The sequence below is a fragment of the Neodiprion lecontei genome, chromosome 2, assembly GCF_021901455.1.
Source record: "Neodiprion lecontei isolate iyNeoLeco1 chromosome 2, iyNeoLeco1.1, whole genome shotgun sequence".
Lineage (NCBI taxonomy): Eukaryota > Metazoa > Arthropoda > Insecta > Hymenoptera > Diprionidae > Neodiprion > Neodiprion lecontei.
In genome coordinates, this window is record NC_060261.1 from 1,811,920 (window position 1) to 1,831,326 (window position 19,407).

General features: G+C 41.6%; 3 protein-coding genes and 1 long non-coding RNA gene across 8 annotated transcripts; 2 read left to right on the forward strand and 2 right to left on the reverse strand.

Annotated features, from left to right (window-relative positions):
• Positions 1–1,625: 1,625 nt before the first annotated feature.
• Positions 1,626–7,935, reverse strand: LOC107222304 (nucleobindin-2). Of its 3 annotated transcripts, none has more exons than XM_015661602.2 (11): positions 7,757–7,935; positions 6,191–6,340; positions 5,486–5,593; positions 5,183–5,404; positions 4,950–5,046; positions 4,670–4,746; positions 4,471–4,573; positions 4,216–4,396; positions 3,978–4,134; positions 3,218–3,262; positions 1,626–2,960 (listed from the first exon to the last, which is right to left on the reverse strand). In XM_015661602.2, exons 2-11 carry the CDS (start codon positions 6,329–6,331, stop codon positions 2,277–2,279), a joined length of 1,815 nt encoding a protein of 604 aa, XP_015517088.1. In that variant the 5' UTR covers positions 6,332–6,340; positions 7,757–7,935; the 3' UTR covers positions 1,626–2,276. The 3 variants fall into 3 exon arrangements, with proteins under 3 accessions (XP_015517088.1, XP_015517087.1, XP_015517090.1); XM_015661601.2 differs by having other exon boundaries at positions 4,941–5,046; XM_015661604.2 differs by lacking the exon at positions 3,218–3,262 and having other exon boundaries at positions 4,941–5,046.
• A 2,632-nt stretch (positions 7,936–10,567) lies between these two features.
• LOC107222317 (twisted gastrulation protein homolog 1-A) lies at positions 10,568–13,340 on the forward strand. 2 transcript variants are annotated; one of them, XM_015661627.2, is made up of 4 exons: positions 10,568–10,637; positions 11,916–12,161; positions 12,277–12,480; positions 12,601–13,340. In XM_015661627.2, the coding sequence occupies exons 2-4, from the start codon at positions 11,921–11,923 to the stop codon at positions 12,906–12,908; spliced, it is 753 nt and encodes a 250-aa protein (XP_015517113.1). In that variant the 5' UTR covers positions 10,568–10,637; positions 11,916–11,920; the 3' UTR covers positions 12,909–13,340. The 2 variants fall into 2 exon arrangements, with proteins under 2 accessions (XP_015517113.1, XP_015517112.1); XM_015661626.2 differs by lacking the exon at positions 10,568–10,637 and adding an exon at positions 10,670–10,979.
• A 45-nt stretch (positions 13,341–13,385) lies between these two features.
• LOC107222316 lies at positions 13,386–17,814 on the reverse strand. Of its 2 annotated transcripts, none has more exons than XM_015661625.2 (8): positions 16,930–17,814; positions 16,622–16,858; positions 16,478–16,553; positions 15,319–15,762; positions 15,055–15,225; positions 14,628–14,732; positions 14,465–14,550; positions 13,386–14,341 (listed from the first exon to the last, which is right to left on the reverse strand). In XM_015661625.2, the coding sequence occupies exons 1-8, from the start codon at positions 16,987–16,989 to the stop codon at positions 14,237–14,239; spliced, it is 1,284 nt and encodes a 427-aa protein (XP_015517111.2). In that variant the 5' UTR covers positions 16,990–17,814; the 3' UTR covers positions 13,386–14,236. The 2 variants fall into 2 exon arrangements, with proteins under 2 accessions (XP_015517111.2, XP_046587462.1); XM_046731506.1 differs by having other exon boundaries at positions 14,228–14,341; positions 14,419–14,550.
• Positions 16,807–18,317, forward strand: LOC124292901. Its single transcript, XR_006902858.1, has 3 exons — positions 16,807–16,935; positions 17,804–18,050; positions 18,200–18,317. It is a non-coding gene; the product is annotated as an uncharacterized LOC124292901 (long non-coding RNA).
• The last annotated feature ends 1,090 nt before the right edge of the window (positions 18,318–19,407 follow it).

Sequence of the window (19,407 nt, forward strand, 5' to 3'; positions counted from 1 at the left end):
AAAAAAAGAAAAAAAAAAAAAAAGAAAATGAAAACGAAAGAAAAATAACAACAGTAATATAGTAATTGATAAACAAACAAAATGTACATTTACCGATCATCTAATTATTTATCTATTATACGCATAATACTTTATTACGTTTTGTCTCTTACTTTCTTTTTGGTTTCCCCCCCCTCCCCCCTTCTTCTTATTTTTGTAAATAGGTATAATAGTAATATGATATATATAGGAGGGCACTTGCTGGCAGATAAAAAAATAATAAATAAAAATAAATAACGGGAGATGTACAAGTGCCAAAGATTCAACTATTTTTGACACGAAAATCATTCATCCGGAAAGAAATTTTTATTGTTCAAACTTTCGCTGATTAATTACTTGATCGATTTTAAAAACTCGGAATGTTAAAATAAAATACCATTTGGCACTAAGAGACGCAATCCAGGTTTACGAATTTCATTAATAGGCGTAATTATTATTTTTTTTTTTTTACACGTCACATCGTCGCGCGAATCGCGTTCGAACGCTATGTTACTATTATTATTATGAATATTATTTTATATACTATTATGGATTATTATTATAATTATTACTATTAATATGATCATTGTTATCGTCGTTACTGTAATTATTGTATATTATTATCATCACTGTATTACTAGTACTATCATTATCATTATTATTAATATTTCGATTATGTTTATAGTATTTTTCTTTAGCGGTTATTTGAATAATAATTTAACGAAATCCCACTGTTATAACTCCTACCCAAAAGCCGTCATGTGAATATAGAAGATTGCACTTTGGTAGGATCGACGAATTATTCTCGGACCACCGAGTATATAAAAGTCGTCGTAATATAAATACAATACATCATATACCTATTACTAATGAATAATCTGTATACCTACCAACCGACCTAATACATAGTATAAAAATGTAGAGAGCCAGAATTGCAATGATCATTAACGAACAATCCGTTATAACATTTTTAATTTATCTATATACATATATTAGGGATATTATGTGAAATGAAGATTAGTGACTTTTTTCGATGTTTTTGCTTCCTCTTCTCGTTTAAGTAATCCTATTTCATGTATTATCGATTAATATGCTATATGGAATATTATGATTATTATAGATGCATACATACACCCAACAATATAAATCATCGTATGAAATAAAGAAAACGTATTATAACGCATACCTATACTTGATATACGAACAAAGTGACGAAACAAAGAGAGAGCAAAATGAATGAAGCGAAAAGAAAAAAAAAAATAATAGAAACACACGCAATCATACGTTAAGTTACTATATTTATGGTACGTATGATAAGTAATAATCTATACTAACATAATATGCAATATTAATAATAATAATAATAATAATAATAATAAATATAAAAGAAAATGAATAAATAAATTGCATATATATATATATTACGGTGCGTTGCATTTATTCATTTTTTCCTTACCTGTCTTCAATTTCTCTTTGACGGAAAATGTTTACTTCTCTTTAATCGCGCACATCTTCCGTCGCGGTAATAGCACTGTATATTTTTTTTCTTTCTTTCTTCTTCGATTGACAATGAATTGATCAAGGGGTTACCGTTGTTACAAGTGGGATTCGAAGTACGTTTTCTTTTTATTTTTCCATTCAAAATTTTACACAATCATCATAAATCAACGAATCGTATCAGGTATGGAGGGATCATAAGCGTGTCGGTTAGATCAATCGATTAGAAAAAAATCACACATCGAATGACAATAGAAACGTAATCGCAAAACCGCGATAGCAAACAGTCATCGTCGTCGTAAAAATCATCGTAATTGTGGGAAAAAAAAAAAATTGATAACAGTAGTAAGTGTTAGCAAACAAATGCGAGCGGTGGATTAATACTGCGAAATGAAATGTATCTCTTGAGTGTTTGCACTGAAATGCGGAAGATTAGGAAACGTTGTTAAATATATATGTATATTGTATTATAGTATAATGTCACGTAACAATACAATCGCTTGACGCGATCAAAGGTTTACAAACTACAATGTATAATTAATTCCTTGTCAAATCCATCGTTCATAGTTGCAGTTGTATAAAACGTATTGATTTTAGCGGTAAATTATTTTTCCCCTCCATCGAATCGCTGAATTTTCATCAATCAATTTTGCACATGTTAAAATGCGTAAAATTAATTGACTATAATTATACTTCCAATTACAAAATATCCGTTCCATCCTCTACTATAATCTGATTGACCTTCTTATTATTTTTCAGTTTCACCCCGATTGTGAATGAGCGTTTACTGCATTCGGTACTATTTTTTGGCTATTCTCAACCAAGATTGCTGCCACTGGTTGCTGAACAGCTTCATTGTTGTTTACTTGTTTCTGCGCTATGTTGGTCTGTTGTTGATTGTTTACCAAATTTCCTGCTGCTGTGTTACCGGTATTATGAACCTGCTGATTTCCTCCTGCCGGAACCACGTTTTGTACCACTTGCTGCTGCTGCTGTTGTTGCTGTTGCTGTTGTTGTTGTTGCTGTTGTTGCTGTTGTTGTTGTTGCTGTTGTTGTTGCTGCTGCTGAATTCCTCCTTGAACTTGTTGGACATGCTGCTGCTGTTGTTGAGGAATTTGTTGCCCTTGGAATTGTTGTTGTGGCACTTGTCCTTGGAATTGCTGCTGGGGTACTTGTTGGCCCTGGAACTGTTGCTGCGGCACTGGATGTCCTTGGAACTGTTGCTGCGGCACCTGATGTCCTTGGAACTGTTGCTGCGGCACTTGTCCGTGGAATTGTTGCTGTGGTACTTGTCCCTGGAACTGTTGTTGGGGCACATGTTGGCCCTGGAATTGGTGACCCTGTGGAATTTCGTTGGGATGCCCGACTCTGGCACCCAGTGGATCGATGAATCCCTGATCCGGACCTCCTTGATGTACCGGAACATGGCCGTACTGTGGTGGGAACTGGCGAAAATATAATGACGTGTTATTTTGTATTATTATTCGAATTTTAATTGTTTCAAAATCGTGCATTTCGAACTAAGGAGAGGAAGTACGTAGAACAAATACATTTTCTCTATTAACTTGAGAATCGGCTGCATATACGCAAGTTCCTTCATCAAAAAAATTTTTGCTCCGTCTGAATTGTCACGTCGTACATCATCTCGGAAGTTCTAATTCATGCATAGATCTTCTTTTTTTTTTGTTGTCAATTGACTCACCTGTTCAGGATGTCCAGGGGGATAACTATCCGGATGCGGGGGTAGCTAGCAACGTTAACAACGTATAAAAAAAAAAAAGAAGGAAAAGTGCAAAACGCTTGTTAATTAATTACATACACAAAACACAGTGCATCGTAGTGACGCGGATAAAAGGAGGAAAATAAAAACCGATAAGATAACAGTCGAGCTGGATCAAACTAAATCAAAGCGACAAGCGTGATCAAATAAGGGAAAAAAAAGGATATCACACGGAAACTTCACTAACAACTTGCATGCCGCTTTTTTTTCACGCTTTTTGCTCTTTTTATATGCATTCTGAAAAATCAACTCAATTCGTAGTAACGAAACTTCACACTACAAATCAAAGGCTGGATAGTAAAAGAGACTAAATCGAATTCCATTCTACACTTTTCAGAGGTGGTTGGAAATTCTTTTTGCATCGACTGCATATGATTGCATTAACGTGAACACTAGCTTCATTATAAGGCGTCCAAATATAGAGACTGCAGCGATCTGATTCGCAAATACAGCAATACTCTTTCGCCCATGAACGCACACAATATTTCTTGATAATAATTCCAAATAACCGACAATCCCAGGGCACGAAACGTACCCAGTGACTCGAATTTTATACGTATCTACTTTAGTGCAAATTATACACAGGGAAAACAAGTTCTAAAATGCATTTTAATCAATCTACTAGAGGCGCAAACTTGATTTCTGTGATCAGTGATTGGTGACACGGAGGATGACAACTTACTATTCCCTTTGCAATTAACTTCTGTATGTCTTCCTGTCTACGCCTCTCAAATTCCTCGTATTCCTGCTGTGAAAATATTTGCTGCTCGTCCAGACCCTGCCATCCTGCATCCTGCTGGAAATCGGGCTTCTTTGTTTGCTCAACGAATTCGTTATAGCTGAAACGGAGGTGAATTCATCCAAATATCTCAATAACTGACAATAGGCTGGAGAAAGAAAAAATGAAACCGTTGATTTACCTTATCAATCCATCTTTGTTAAGATCAGCTTCGTTGAAAACGTGTTCTCGCATCCGTTCCATTTCCTCCGCGCGTTCTCTCAAATCGTCTTCAGGAGCACCTTCGGCATACATTTTGTCAAGTTCTTTCAAGAAAAGAGCCTTAACTTCATTCTGATCCCAGACGCCATTGCCATCGAGATCTGTAAACAAATTTCTACGCTCGTTACGCGATCTTTACCGCTTGCCAGACATTCGTGCAATGTAAAATACCCACCATGGAGGTAGAAAAACGTCCTGGGATCGAAATCCTGGTTTTCCATGTGGTCCTGTTTTTCCCATACCTCCTCCAGCTGCGGTTTGCTACCAGGGTGATGCAACTGCAAGGATCAAAAGGTGAAGTGCAAAAATTGCGAGGTGTAGATAAATCAAATAAACGATAAATTAACATGAAGGATAAAGTGTATCGTACTAACCGGTTGGTGCTTCTTATGCTTTTCCTCCTGGGAGTGAAGCTCAGCTTCGTATTTCTTCCTTTGATCTTCATCCATGCCTGCAGGGAAAATTACTTATGGTGAATCGAGGAGCGTTTCAATAAATTCCAGCGAGATACTAGCATGCGCGTAACACGAAGGACAGAAATCTACACAGGGCACGCTTTACATCATGCGTGGCTCTACAAGAAATGCAAACGAACGAAAACAAAAGCTAATACAAAAGTGTTGCTTACTAAACAAAGCTAGTTACCAGTATTACCCTTCATCTTTATCTCTTGCTCAAACTTCTTTTGCATCTCGTATTCTTTAAATTCTTCTTTTCTCTTACGATCCGCCTCGGCTAAGTCTTGCGAGGTCTAAAAAAAATGAGAACTCAATTTGATGCATAAATTACTCTCGATTTTTTATCCTGCGTAAATGAATATTTTCATCAATTCATAAATCATTCGAATCAATATCTGGGCTTAATCAATATTACAGAAACTTGGCTACCTTGGCGATCAATTTCTTCAGATCATCTATCTCAAATGTGTGTGGATTCGAGTGATCGAGATGCTCGGCGATTTTGAGATGGTCGGGATCGAGTCCATTCTCAATCTGATATTCTTTTATGGCCAGATGCCTGAGCCTCTCGAGCTCTTGGCGTTTCAGTTCGTCGAGTTTTGTTCTGACCTGATGATTGACGAACTCAAGTTCATGGGCAATTTTTCCGCTCTGAAATATTGTGACAATACATTGTGAAAATTCTGCAGACAAGCGGAAACACTTGAATAATAATAAATGCAATTCACTTACCCGAATATCAATTTCCTTCGCCTTCTCGAGCTTCTGCCGGAACTCTGGATCGCTCTCCAATGCCTGAACGACCTCCGTCAGGTATCTGTGATACTCCATCACATCCTCCTATGGTCAAATTACACAAATTATTTCTTGCTCGTGTGTTAGCATTCATTGTTTTCTGCACTTTCACTCGTGGAATCTTGTCAGTTTCCACTTCAAGTGAACTGGAAGTTGGCAAGTAGCTTTCTTTCTTGTTATCCACCATATTTTACACAGATTCTCAGCGATTATATGACAAAAACAATTTGTTGAAGTTTCAACTTCAGGCCCGAGATAAAAAATTCCTAGAACTCACCATCGCATGTAGTCTCACTGTTTACTACTGTTAGATAAGAAACAGAATTAAGAGCGAGATTGCAATGTTTCAAATAGTTTAGATCTTTCAAATAATTCTTTTTGCCCCTATCGGTGCATTTCACAATTGCCGGTAATTTCAAAGATAAAAAATGACAAGATAAATTAATATGTCGCTTATTGTTGTGAACACTCATAATCAGCGCATTTATCACAATGAGGGCAATTTACAGACAAAAATAGATTTTTCGTTCCCGTGATTGAACTAGATTAGATATCTGTCCATGCGAGATACGATCGATATCGGTATGATTTCATTCATATATATCTGCAAGATTCAGATACATTGTACAAGAAAATATTTACCAAATCTGCCGAATCTGCAGCTTCAGTTTCTTCCTTATCCTTAGCTGCTTCCTCGCTGGCATTCTTGTTCTTCGTAACAGGAGGCGCAACTGCCGTCTGCACGATCAGCAGCCCTAGGCCCAGTACCAAAAGAGCGCGCATGGCTAGACTCTGAAAATTTTCATGCTTTTTAACCACAACTTAATGAAGTTTGTAGAAGGATTTACAGAGCTGTAAAATATTGAATATTTAATTAAAAAAACTAGCTATTTAATTAAAAGAACAGTATTGACACTGTAATTGCGGGATTTCCCGAGGCAATTATCAAGGAATTGCGAGAAAAGAAAAACACCCGTTGAGTCACCACTGTTTGAATACGATAAAAGCTCAAAGAAGACACAAACATGCAACTGAGTGAATGATCGTTGAAAATTATGATCAATCACCGAGCAACGGGTTGCGACATAGATCGAGCATTCATTGCATGTAAATTGTCGCAATTGGTCATAAAGAGAGTGATTTAAAATGATGTACAATGCGCTATAGCTATAAACGAAATTCTGGCAGCGACCTTGAGCCTCTGATAGTAAGAAGCATTGAAATACATTTTTGTTTCCTCAGATTTTTATTTATCTTTCACAGTAGTCGCATTATTTATCTCAGTTATTGCAATGACGTGATAATTATCAACGGCGATAAGAGGATGTTGGAGTGATTCTGTTTCTACGATCATCGGAAATGAAGTAGAAAGTTGGTTTGTGACTGATAAAAATTGATTTTATCAGTGGTATATCAACGAATATTTTTACGATGAAATCTTTGTCGATTTATCGTGAAAGCTGTCTGCAGTCCGAGTCCGAGATTGACGAGCAGATAAGTTTTCCGAAGTCAACATCAGGCCGAAGTTGGTAACGATAATGTAACGAAACATGAGTGAAAAAATTATTATTCAGCAATTTTAGAACGACTTTCAAGGAGTTGGCCAAATGTGAGAAATATGATTGTATTTTATTTGTTGCGGGAAGTAACGATTTTTCCTCAACATGCATCGTTACAGTAACGTTGCTACCTTCATCCTCGTAAATCAACGCAAGCAAAATACCGATAAATTGATGGCTTAGCACCACGTAAGCGAATTCGAGTAGGCGGCGCGCAATACGAAACACCTCGGAAAAATCACGGTTAACTTTTTTTCAAGACGATGACGCCGAGATTCCAGAGTCCCGAACGATTTTCTCCTGATTATGAATTAACGCGATCTGAATTCCGATCAGATATCGCAAATAACAGTGTGAAAGTCGTCGCAGTTTACTGAAAAAGAGAAAGGCGGGGATAACTAGTTACGCTAACCGAGACAAAACTGGGATACGGACTTTGACGTCAACGATTAACGATATCTCAGAATTTCTAAAGTAATCTTCAAAGCGATTGAACAAACAGATTATTGACTGTTGTTATATTCGGGGAAACGCAAATGAGGATCAGAATCTGTCCGCGTATTTCCACTTTCTAGACAGCATAGGTTAGGATTAGCAGGTTAGGTTAGATAGCAATGCGCACTGCATGGAAGCGCCAAAAAAAACTCACCTTTCTTTGAATTTCTTATATTTTTATACAAATTGAATTCAGTCACAGAATATCCCACATCACTTTCAGAAGCACTGTGAACTCGCATCAACGAACTTGTGACGTGTATTTTGACACAGCCATTCGGCGAGCGCGGAACAGAAGCGAACGGACCTACGCGAGTGAGCGAGTAGGAGAAACTGTAGAAGAGTAAAACTGTAGATACGCGCACACGTCACGCGTAAGATACGCTACCCCCACCATCATAAATATCTCTGCACCGTCACGTGACCACGACTCGCCGCAATCCGACGTTCCGATTGAGAAATCTGGTTCATTCCGGAATCCGTCGTTCCGGTATCGCCCATTGATAAAATATCGAACCCTCTCGATCCTACTCGAATTATTATTCGAAATATTAATTGTTATGAAGGAGATAAAATTAATTCATTTTTGAAGAATTGAACTTCTCTGGCGATCTGTTGTTGAGAATATTCTGAATATTTGTACAAACAGATTAACAGACAAACCCTTGCGGCTGTTTGATACTTTGCAAAGCGCCTGTGATTAATTTTACAGAAACCGGAATTGGAATCTCCTGTCTAGCGAAGATGTGACTTCAACTTCTCAACATGCCTACATGCCGATTTTCTCATTCTTCCTATACTATCTGTTGCATTGATGTATAGGTTTAAGCATTTATTGCAATAATCGTGACTTATAGATTATAGAACATTAGTGTCATAATCGAGCTGATTACACTGTACCTGCACAATTTTCTTCAGCACAGCAGTAAAGTATGTTGTGTTGCCTATAATCGGGCGTATCTCGCAACAGTGAGTGCTTCTGCAGTAAGTGCATGCGTAAACCGAGCATAGTCACAGCTGAGTAATATTTGTACAGGTTTCGTTTGAAATAAGTATTTAAAACTTAAATGGCACCTTGCATTTAAAATTTACATGTTCTCAAAGCAACCATTTACATTTATCCATTCAAATTATGTTTCTGAAAGCATTTTCCATTTTTCATTTTAAACGGATCTATTGAAGGATTTTACCCAGCAGTGAGTATGATGACTGTGAGTACTAACCAAGAGAATATCAGATCTCTAAACTCCTGATCTCAGATTCTGCTGAAACTTCTAGGAGTGTTTCTTGGGCCAAAATATTGAGTTTTTGACGTGCAGTTCCTCCTATTGGGCCTTTCTTCGCTCGATTCACGATTCATTAGGCTGTCAAAAATTTACACTTCACACTTTATTGTACTATGAAATAATAATATATCCGTTTACTCTTGATCCTATAAGAACCTGTTATCGATACTTTAACACAGGATAATAGAAGCTCACATTTCAGGCCAAAATATACACTAAGTTTCGTTTAATAAAGTATTCCTCTCATTTAACTACTGATTTATAATAATCAATTTGAATTCAATCAAACAAACCTGGACGAAAATCGATCCAATGAATGGATTTACACATCAGAATGCCTGATCAGTAGGTCTCATACTCTCCTTGTAAGTATTAACTGAACAAAAAATTGAACGAGATTATTCGTTAGAAAAATGTTAGAAATAACAGGTATAAAATAATGTGAAAATTACATAATGGATTTAACACGATCATCGATTGTTTGATACGAAAGAAACTATTTTCGATCCGTGGAAAAATTCTACTCTGCGTTAACGTTGACGGATTTAAATGCAAATTGTGGTAATATGAGATGAGCAGAGAGGAGGAAAGGCTGAAATATGATGATGATGGTAAAAATAATAACAACAACAACAATAATAATAATAAGTGGAATCGCTAGCTGTGGATTTCACGGCGTAGGAATATACGCATGAATTTATGACTCCTATGCCGCACCAGGGACGTCCCGATTCCAGAGGCAACAGACCTCCCGGCAAGACCTCCTTAAGGACAACGTAGGCTGAAATTCCACGCAGATAGTCATTAGGAGAGGAAGCGATTTTTATACCTGTAAGGTACCCCCGTGCCTCCTGATGTCAGACCTATGTCGGGCCTGTGTTCTACCTTCAAACAACACCGCCTTCGACAAGTGTCTCCTTCGTCTAATTGGCCCAAGTTCTAACAGCCCCATTTCTAGTTCCCCGAATCCTTTTCTCTCTCTCTCTCTCTCTCTCTAGGTCTTTCGCCTTCTCCCGAAATTTCGACCACATTTTCCCGAGTTCACGTCAGGTCTGAGTGATTGTGAAAAAATGTGGCAGTCGTCTGTCGGCTAAATTCCAATAGCATGATTCGAATTAGACAATTTGATCGGACTTGGCTTACGTTTGAAAATTGTCTTCAAGTTGGGTGTGAAAAAGTGTTAAAACCAGAGTAAAGAAGCGAGCCACTTGTCGGCGGAAGCAGTTTAATGATGGTTCATTGCAGTGGGAGGTAAATGAGACGTCAGACGTCTGTCTCGACGTTGTATCTATTTGACGACGGCTAAGTAGCCTGCATCCGAAATGGACCGCGCGTTGATGTGGATGATACCGCATACATCACGTAGATAACGTAAATTTGAACATTTTAAAGTTTTGTGAAAGAGGTTTTCATTTCGACGATAGGATCCAGTCGTCATCCCGGTTAATCATACTCTAACGAACGTGTAAGACGGGCTTTGAAAGTTGAAACAAGTTGGAAATCAGCGGTGACGATAGTCAAGAGTTCTTTCATACTTTCGCAAAAAAATTGGATCGGATCCTCCCGTGGCGCCGTGGCGCTACAAGCGGCCCTGGGAGAGCATATCGCGTCTCTCGCGACTCGAGGGGAAGAGAAAGAGAGAGAATACCGAGGTGGAGAGAGAGAGAGAGGAGCGTCGTTGTCCCCCCGACGACCTGGCGGCAGTTCGAAACTCAGAACGGACACGCAGCCGCTCCTGGGGGGCCGCAGGTAAGACAAAAAGGCTGAAAAAAGGGAGAACCAGTCTCGAACGGAGTTCGTGGGAGCCACCGAGAGACACACCAGACAGAGTCTCTACTGCCCGCGAGGACTGAACGTTCGAACTGCCGCGTATCGCGTCCGTCTTTTACGCGTTTAATCCGCATCTCGATAGACGAACGCGTTTTACCCGCAACGCGAGTTGCATGAGTTAAAAAAAAATCGGCGATCATTCGCCTGACATCGGAGGCTCCGAAACCGCCACCGCGCAGTGTTATGACGCTAGGTGATAAGTGCGAGTTTAAAAAGTGATCCGCGCCTTCCCGCAACTCGATATCCGTCGACGTTAAAACGGTGAGTAAAAGATACGCGTTGCCCGTTAAATTTGGCTCTTCTGCGTCTCAGCCGCGCGTTTCACCGTCCGAATTGCGCACTTGACCGTTTGAACTTTGAATGACCAATCCGCGAGATGAGACGAGCTGGAAGAATCGAGGAAAAGGCTGCGTGAGGTGCTTGACTGGTTTTACGTATTCTCCAGGTGTCCGTGCTTAGCGTCGTGGTGCATAAATGTGTTCCACGGTGCGCGGAGCTTTCGCAAACGATTCCGGATAACGAATTACGGATGGATATAAATGCACCGACCCTCGCGCTTCAGCAAAATCTATTCCCAGCTATGCGGGAGCCTGTGTTTTCATACATCGGCGAAATGACCGGAATTAAAGATATCCGGTTCGCCCCGTTGCAATATCGGGATTGATTTGGATTTTATAGTCAACGCGAACGCGACGCGGTTTCACGACGCATGTGAAACGGGGAACGGTTTGACTTGCTCTTGGTGAAAATATTCTATTCCCCGCAATGGCGCTCGTCCAGGGTTTATATACGTATGTATATGCGAGTTATTATACCGCCTCGGGGCATATAACGAGTTGAGATCAAGGCGGGGCTCTCTCGCTACTGGCCTGTCTCTCCATGCCCGATGCTGACAAACATACATCCACTCGACCAGGTACACGTGTACGTCGAGTGTCCACCAGCCTCGCTCACATGCTAAGAAATGGCTTGATGTGTACGTGCATGGACGGACCTTTCGACGCGGACACCACAGCCGTAATCGAAAGAAATCTCATCTCTGTAACGCGGCGCGACCATTCGATGCAGTTATAGATATTTGTTGTGCAACCGGCAATATCGCGCCTCTGACGTGTCCGTTACTGGACCTTCGATCGTTCCAATCCGCGTGATCCAGGGTATCCGATTTTCGTTAAGAGGAAGCCGATTTTCTTCCAGGAACGATGATGGGGCAGTGGTGGAAGCCCGTTATGCTGGGCTGGGGTTTGTCGACGATCCTGTTCCTTCTGGTCCTTCAAAACTCGGTGAAAACATCGTTGGCCTGTAACGAGGCGATCTGCGCCAGCGTTGTCAGCAAGTGTATGCTGACCCAGAGCTGCAAGTGTGACCTGGTGACCTGCACCTGCTGCAAGGAGTGTTTCAGCTGCCTCAGCTATCTCTACGACGAGTGCTGTTCTTGCGTCGGTGAGTACGATCATTTACGGAAAGTAAGAGGGTCGAAAGTGCGGATATATATGCTTATTTTCTCTGACGTTTTAGTTATTTATACCTGCGAGGCATTTTCCCCTCTGTGTTTCAGACCTTTGTCCAAAGCCGAATATCACCGTAAATCCACTAAGCGCAAAGTCCCATGTTGAAGAATTCGCCGAACCGGTACCTGGACTTTTCCAGGCTTTAACGTCCGAGACGGATACCCTTAGACGATGGCTGACCTTCACCTTTCCCGTCGACTTCGATATCTCTACTTACAATCCGAAGAACGAAAAGGAAGACTATCACATGCGTGAGTCATTGTATCTCTTTGCCCCAAGGATTTTCTTATTCCTCGACGAAAAGTTCCGAAGGCTGTTGTACTCGCCAACTCTTTAAATTATTTTTCTTTGTTTTCTCTTTGTCTTTGCAGAAACCGTTGAGCAGGAGGTCCAGCCCATCAAGACGAACGTGGTGACCTTGAATTGCACCGTCGCGTTCATGGCTCAGTGCAACTCCTGGCACAAGTGCAAGGCATCCTGTCAGAGCATGGGGGCAACCAGTTACAGATGGTTCCACGATGGGTGCTGCGAATGCGTCGGCGACACCTGCATCAATTACGGTATCAACGAGTCGAGGTGCGAGGGCTGTTCCCAGACCTCCGAGCTTAGGGATGATCTCAAGAATCAGTACGACGACTACGGTCAGGACGACGACGAATTATTGGACGAAGATTTTTGATGCCGATGGTTGGATTCAAGTCTGCGAGCGAGACGGTTCGACAAGATGCGCTGGATCGCACGTCTGCGAAACGTTGAGTAAATTTGTTCAAAAATTACACGTGCAAAGTGACACGGATACGCGAATTTTTTATTACGAAATATTGATGTCTGCCTCAAGTAGGTGGGAACGAATTCGTAGATTCCAATCTTTTGAGATTACTGTTAAATGGTTTGGAATTTCGAAACCCTTTCAGCCTAGTGGGTGAATTTATATTATGGTGTATTTCTTGTATATCGTTTTTTTTTAACGGTCTTTTAAAGCAGTTTCACGACGAAACTGATGATAATTTACCTATACGTTATTTCTAAGAATATCTAGAATGTCTAGAATAATTTTATCAGATACCTATCATTGTACTGTGCCATATGAATAAAATTACGTATAAGCAGATTCTACTCTATTCTGTTGCCGAATGTATTTTTCTTCAACAGCTAGCAAAGATACGGATTAATCAATCGACACAATTACCGTTTAAGGATACTTCAATTTTTTTTCTCGTAGAGGTATGTGTTATACTTTGTATAATAGTTTGTGATTCACGGATACAAGGTGAAAAATTGGTTCAAGATATGATTCACGTATTCATTTTCCTGTCAAAAAATAAAAATGAAAAAGAAATAGGTTACACCTATTCGAAGGTCCAATATATATATATTATCATTTTGTACCGATAAGGCTCGATCAGAATTTACCATTACATCTATCAAACATATTAAAAAACGTACACGCAGGACATCTTGGATTTAAACGGATGTATAAAACTTTTTCGACTACAATATAAAACATCTAAACGAGCATTTTCATGATTTCAAATCAACGCAGTGGTCGCCAGAATAGCTGGTATCAGCTGCAGAGTACGATTTGAAATAATTAGTGATTTTAGCATGTCGAAGCGACTTGTTATTACGAAAATGTTAGCGATTCATAAGTGAAATATAGGAAACGGAAGGATTTTCAAAACTAGAGTTCACAACTATAACTCTATGTAATTCACACCAGCGATAATTATTTTGACCAACATTTTCTGCTCTGCAGCGAATGGTTTTCACTTCGAGGGAGGCAAGATTAATATAGGTACGGGTAGTAAAAATTTTAACTCTTACGTAGTTGTATAAACAAGAACAGCGAGGGGATCGATCCTCCCGTTTTTAAAACGGGTAACTAACGCGTTAGGCTATAGATGTATACAATCTGTACATTGTACAACATTCCTTCAACCGGCGAAGGACGACTTGGTCGTAATTAAAAAGAGATTGTTCAAATGATATGTTGTAAATATATCTCGTTCATGTCGGAGGATCTTTATCGGTTCGTTCGCTGTTTTCAGGGAGCTTGATGAAGGGCAGGTCGCCTCCGCTCCACATTGAGTATAACTGGGACCGTGAGGATTCCTGAAAAAATTACATTTTAATATTCGCTATTCAAATGGCGGGTGCAGATCCTGCAACGGAGGAGTCTTCCTCTTCACCGTATACACTGCGGTAGGTTTTCTCGTTAAGTTATCATTTTTATACCCCTCCGACGACGCCACCCTCCGAACCAGATCGGCACGAGTCCGTCGACGAGCTGCTTTTCCTCGAGGCCAGCACCTCGCTCATCCCTGAAACGGTGGATACAAACGTTGGTCAATATTCTCGCAGAATGATGCCGAAAATTAGCGGAATTGATCATACATACCTGCATCTGATTCCCTCTGGCCGATTCCACTCTGATCACTCTGCGAGTGGATGCTGTCCTTGCTATCTCTGTGACCACTTCCGCTGGTTCCACTCTGTTCTGAAACTTTGAGTAAAAACGAAATAAGACCAGTTCATAGTTTGGGAATGATAAGTGCAGAATAATAATCCGATTTTTTATCTTCTCGAATGCGGTTGCGTTGTGACAATTTTAACGTCATAACGTCATCAAGTCTAATTACAGTTCTTAATTCATGTCCTGAGAAGTCTCTCCACGATGTTATTCACAAAATGTTTGCGAAACTTGAGCAGGGCTCTGCGTAACGTTTAAATGTTACAAGGTTGGCAGAAGAGTGAGTACTTTTCTCACCGTTGCGCAAGTGGAAAAAACATTCCAACAATCGGCGCCGTGAAAAAAGCACACTCACCGGAATGGTCCGAGTGGTCGCCAGCGTCTCGTGGCCAGTACCTCAAACTCGATCGATTATCGAGCCAGGCGGTGCTAGAACAGTCGCTGTTTCTATCGAAGCTACACGTTGTCAGAGTGACATCTGGAATATGCTGATTCGGATGGTACAGCTGGGCCGATGGCCGGATACCTGGACAATAACGATGTTGAAACTAGTCCTCCTCGTAAGCGTCTTCCTCCTATTCTTCCTGCGACTAAAGGGATTGACTCCACTTGACCTTACCCGGTTTGCACGAGAGTAGCTGAATGGCCTCCCGGAGTCCATCCTGACTGGCCATGGTCGATGATTTCCAGGACGAGTCGGGGGTGACGGCCCGACTTCGTTCCTGACTGGAAGGCACCTTCAGCTTGGTCCTGGCGTTGTTCTGATGGGCGGTGGGCGCCTCGAGGAAGTCGGATACGTGGCGACAATCCCAAGGCATGGACCACCGTCTGGTTGCGTTCTCGACCGTAGATCCCGACATCTCGGCGGCGGCGGTTTCCGACCATCGCCTCTGAACCTGCAGAGGAAAGAGCGGATAAGGCAGACGCGATCGTTGCCCCTGCTGCTGACCGCCGGACGAAGAGCCCCCCGAAGGACTGTACAGCCTCTCGAAACATCGCTGCAAAGCTGCCACCTCGCACTCTGACCTTCCGGTTCGAGAACAGGAACACTCTGCCATTCCACCTGCCAAAAGCAAGAGAGCCGTTCATAGCCACGCCGCTAAGTCTCCCAGGTAGCACACTGTTGGATTTTAGTTGACTTAATATCGACAAAAAATCTCAGTCAACTATTTCAAGTCAACTGGGAGTAGGGATATTATGAGCCGATCTTTCACTGTACACTGACTAAGAGTGCCCGAGTGTCCTCTGAAATGTCACGGTAAAGGCAACACCCGACCTCAACTATTATTTGGCTTTCAGTTGACTGTCCGCAGTCAACACAAAAAGGCGATAATTTGCAAATTGGCTAATTTCGTGGACTAATAGTCAGCTTTCATCAAGTACGAGATAACGAGTAGTCAGTCTAACTGCCACCAGACGTTGACGTTCATTCGGCACATTAATGCGCTCGCAGAGACAATCATTTGTCTAAAAAATATCAAAACTTTTCACTTGACTTTCCAGTGGTAACTGGAATAAAGTAACAACGGGTTGTCTAGTCGGATTGCCTTGTACTACGCATTTCAGAGGACATTCGTAAACTTGAAGTATACCGCATGTCAACTTTAAGTTCACTTTTTTGATGATCTATAGCCATTAAAAAATAGCCGACCTTTTGTCTATTTTTTATCAACATTGCGTCGCAATTTTTTTAATTCCATTTTTTGTAGTCGAATGATGGTCAGCCTCTGAATGAGTGTGCTACCTGGGATTTGTGTCACCCTATCTTGACAACGCACCTAGGCACTCACAGCAGGCGAGGCAGAACTGATACTGTAGGTTGATGAAGGTCAGTAAATTGTCGCAGAGGATATCCTGAAACGATAGATGATGACGGTGAGGGGTAATGGGCATTGTTTGCGCGCTGGTCCTCGTCTACTAACTTGGGAGTCGACCGTTCCACCTTGAGCCTCTCCAAGTGCCGCCATCACGTGGCTGACATGGTTCTTCACGGTGTTACTGGCGACGTTGGTAGCCCGAGTAAGCTCTTCCCATCCGGCGAGACACTGTCCAGTCAATTTGCACCTTGCTGCCAACGCGTCGTGGCCTTCGTGAGTCGACAGGAGGTCCTGCAGGGAATGCGCGAGCTTCGTACCGGCGGTGCAGAGTCCGTTCAGCGTCTGGAGGTCCAGGAATGATGAGTGAAAAAGACGACATAGAGTGCCGTGAAGCATCCCGACAATGAACTCACCTGAAGGTAGGCCAGCCAGCTGCTCAGGCACTCGCGGATCTCCGCACCTTCTTTTGCCATGATTCGAATTTGGAATTTATCTTTCCAACAATCGCGATCAGACACCAAAATCTCGGGATTTCGTGTAACTGATTAATTCGTGTAACTATTTCACGGGCTGCACGTGACCCTCTTTCCCAATTCACCCTGTAATCTGCAAGCTCGTACTTCACCTAAGTGAAGCATGTCCTTGATGTACTTGACATTGCGAAATTATCACTTCCGGCGAACATTACAAGTGATTTATAACCAAGTAGCTAGTAATGGATTTCGACCTGAAATAGGTTTCGGACTATGCGGTTGTGGGTTTGACGGTAAAACTTAGGTCAGTCGCAATTTATACTCTTTTGTAAACGAATTTTACGTTATTATCGGAGCGAAGGATCTACGAGGTTTTCCGGTACTTTGTCTTGCAGTCACTATAGCGTATATATACGCGAGGATCAAAATATCCCGCCACTGGAATGGAATGCGAATCGCTGTTGAGGGAAATATGCTTTAGTCGTTTTTCCCGCGGTGTTGAGTATCGACGATGAGGTCTTTCAAATTCTTCCAAACCATTACCGAGATGGACTGCAAGTGGATTCTTGAGTGATACGCAATCCAAACATATCCGAGTCGAGTACACTGAAGAGAAAAGAAGCAGCGATCTCCCCAGACCGAATATCCGCACTCACTTGGTCAAGCATCGTGCCTTCCAAATCCAATGCCTGTTCGAATTGCGTTGCTACAGCTAAACCGCGATATTGACGTAAAAGCTACAGAGCGACCGGCGCCATGTTGAGCTCCAAACGTGCCCAGCTCGTCGGTACTGAAACTCTGCTTGTCTGTATAGGTACGGAAGCATTGTATCCGTGGAATACCGAGGTAGAATAAACACCGAGATACCCAACCTGGTGCGCAACGTTTCTATCACGCCTGCGCTCGATCGCTCCTTCTCTGCGCTGACTATCAGAGCCAAGCCTCAACGTAGAGACGTAACGACGACGGAACGCCTGCGCTCTTCGTTTAACTGTAAGCGGAGAAGAACAGTGACGGTTGAATGGAAGCAAACGTCTCTGGAACACTCTTTTGCTCATGTGGTATAATTTTTGTTTATTACATTTCAAAATCCTTCTTGTAATAAAGAAGAATTGACCAAGAGTTTAGGAGAAAGCATTACCGGGAGTTAAAATTGAGTGGACCGTAATCTTGACTGGGTTTCTTATGTCATGTTACATTCAATTTCCAGCAGTATACATATAGTGGCGGTAAGAGTTCTCTTCAACAAGATCGCGCAATACCGATATTTGCTTACCAATCGAAAGGTTTCCCCGGGTACCCCCGATCTGGTTACAGTCTCTCTTCCCCGCTAACGAACCTTGCTGCGCACCAGGTGAAAGGGGCACCAACAGAGCGTGACGTAATCGGGGAAAAAAAGGCTCGCATGTGTGCCTGTCCTCGTGTAGATTGTAAACTCACAAACACAGTGAGAGGCACGAGCGTGCGTGAGAGAAAGACACAGAGGTCGACGCAAGGTGCGAATGTTCCAGCTGTGTGCCTGTAACGCAACTTAACGGTACAACCGATCGTTGCCAGCTCTAACCGATTCCTGTCAAGCTACTTGGGACCAAGTAACTTCTGTTCCAACTATCCGTATGCCGATGCTGATGCCGATGTCGATGGTTCGAAGAGACCTTGACTTTACTGACCCTGAAGACCACCGCCGGCGACGTCGGTATGGTCAGTATGGAGTAATCCATACTTGATGTATGCTGAGTATGGAGTTTCCATACCTGGGAAAAGTAGCGAAAGACTTCTACAGATTTGACGTTATTGGTAGGCGAAGACCAGAATGGAATCGAATTAAAAACTTTCCAAGATTATTATCGAGTCAGTTAGCTTCGTTACCTCGAACTTTCTGCGTATCTATGTCTATAAAATACTTTACCCACTTGCATTGCATACAAAATTGATTTCTTTTTTTTTTTGAGAGAGAGAATTATCCATTCATGCCAGCATCGTCTCGCGCTGCGGTATGAACATTTTTTTCATTTTACAGAGGTTGAAAACTCATGTCTTTGATTGATAATGGTATCTAGATTGATTGACACAACGATCCTTCACATTCGGCGAAAAATGGTGACAGAAATCAATCGAATCTCCGCCATGAATAAGTGAAATATTGAACTTTAAGTACTTTTGGTTTTATTGAAATATTATGTATAAACGAGGTTAATATCTTTCGAAAATGCAAAGATACAACGTTAATCAAAATATCATGAAACTGTCATAGAGTAAATGAACAACCCCCCTTTCGTTCCCACTTCTATAACGAACTCCATACCTGAAGAAATTGCAACTCACCGGCCCTGCTGACGACCAAGACGACCAAGAACGGGCTTAACGACGACTCGACTTACCGGGTGACGACCAGAGAAGAAGGTCAACGAGGTCATC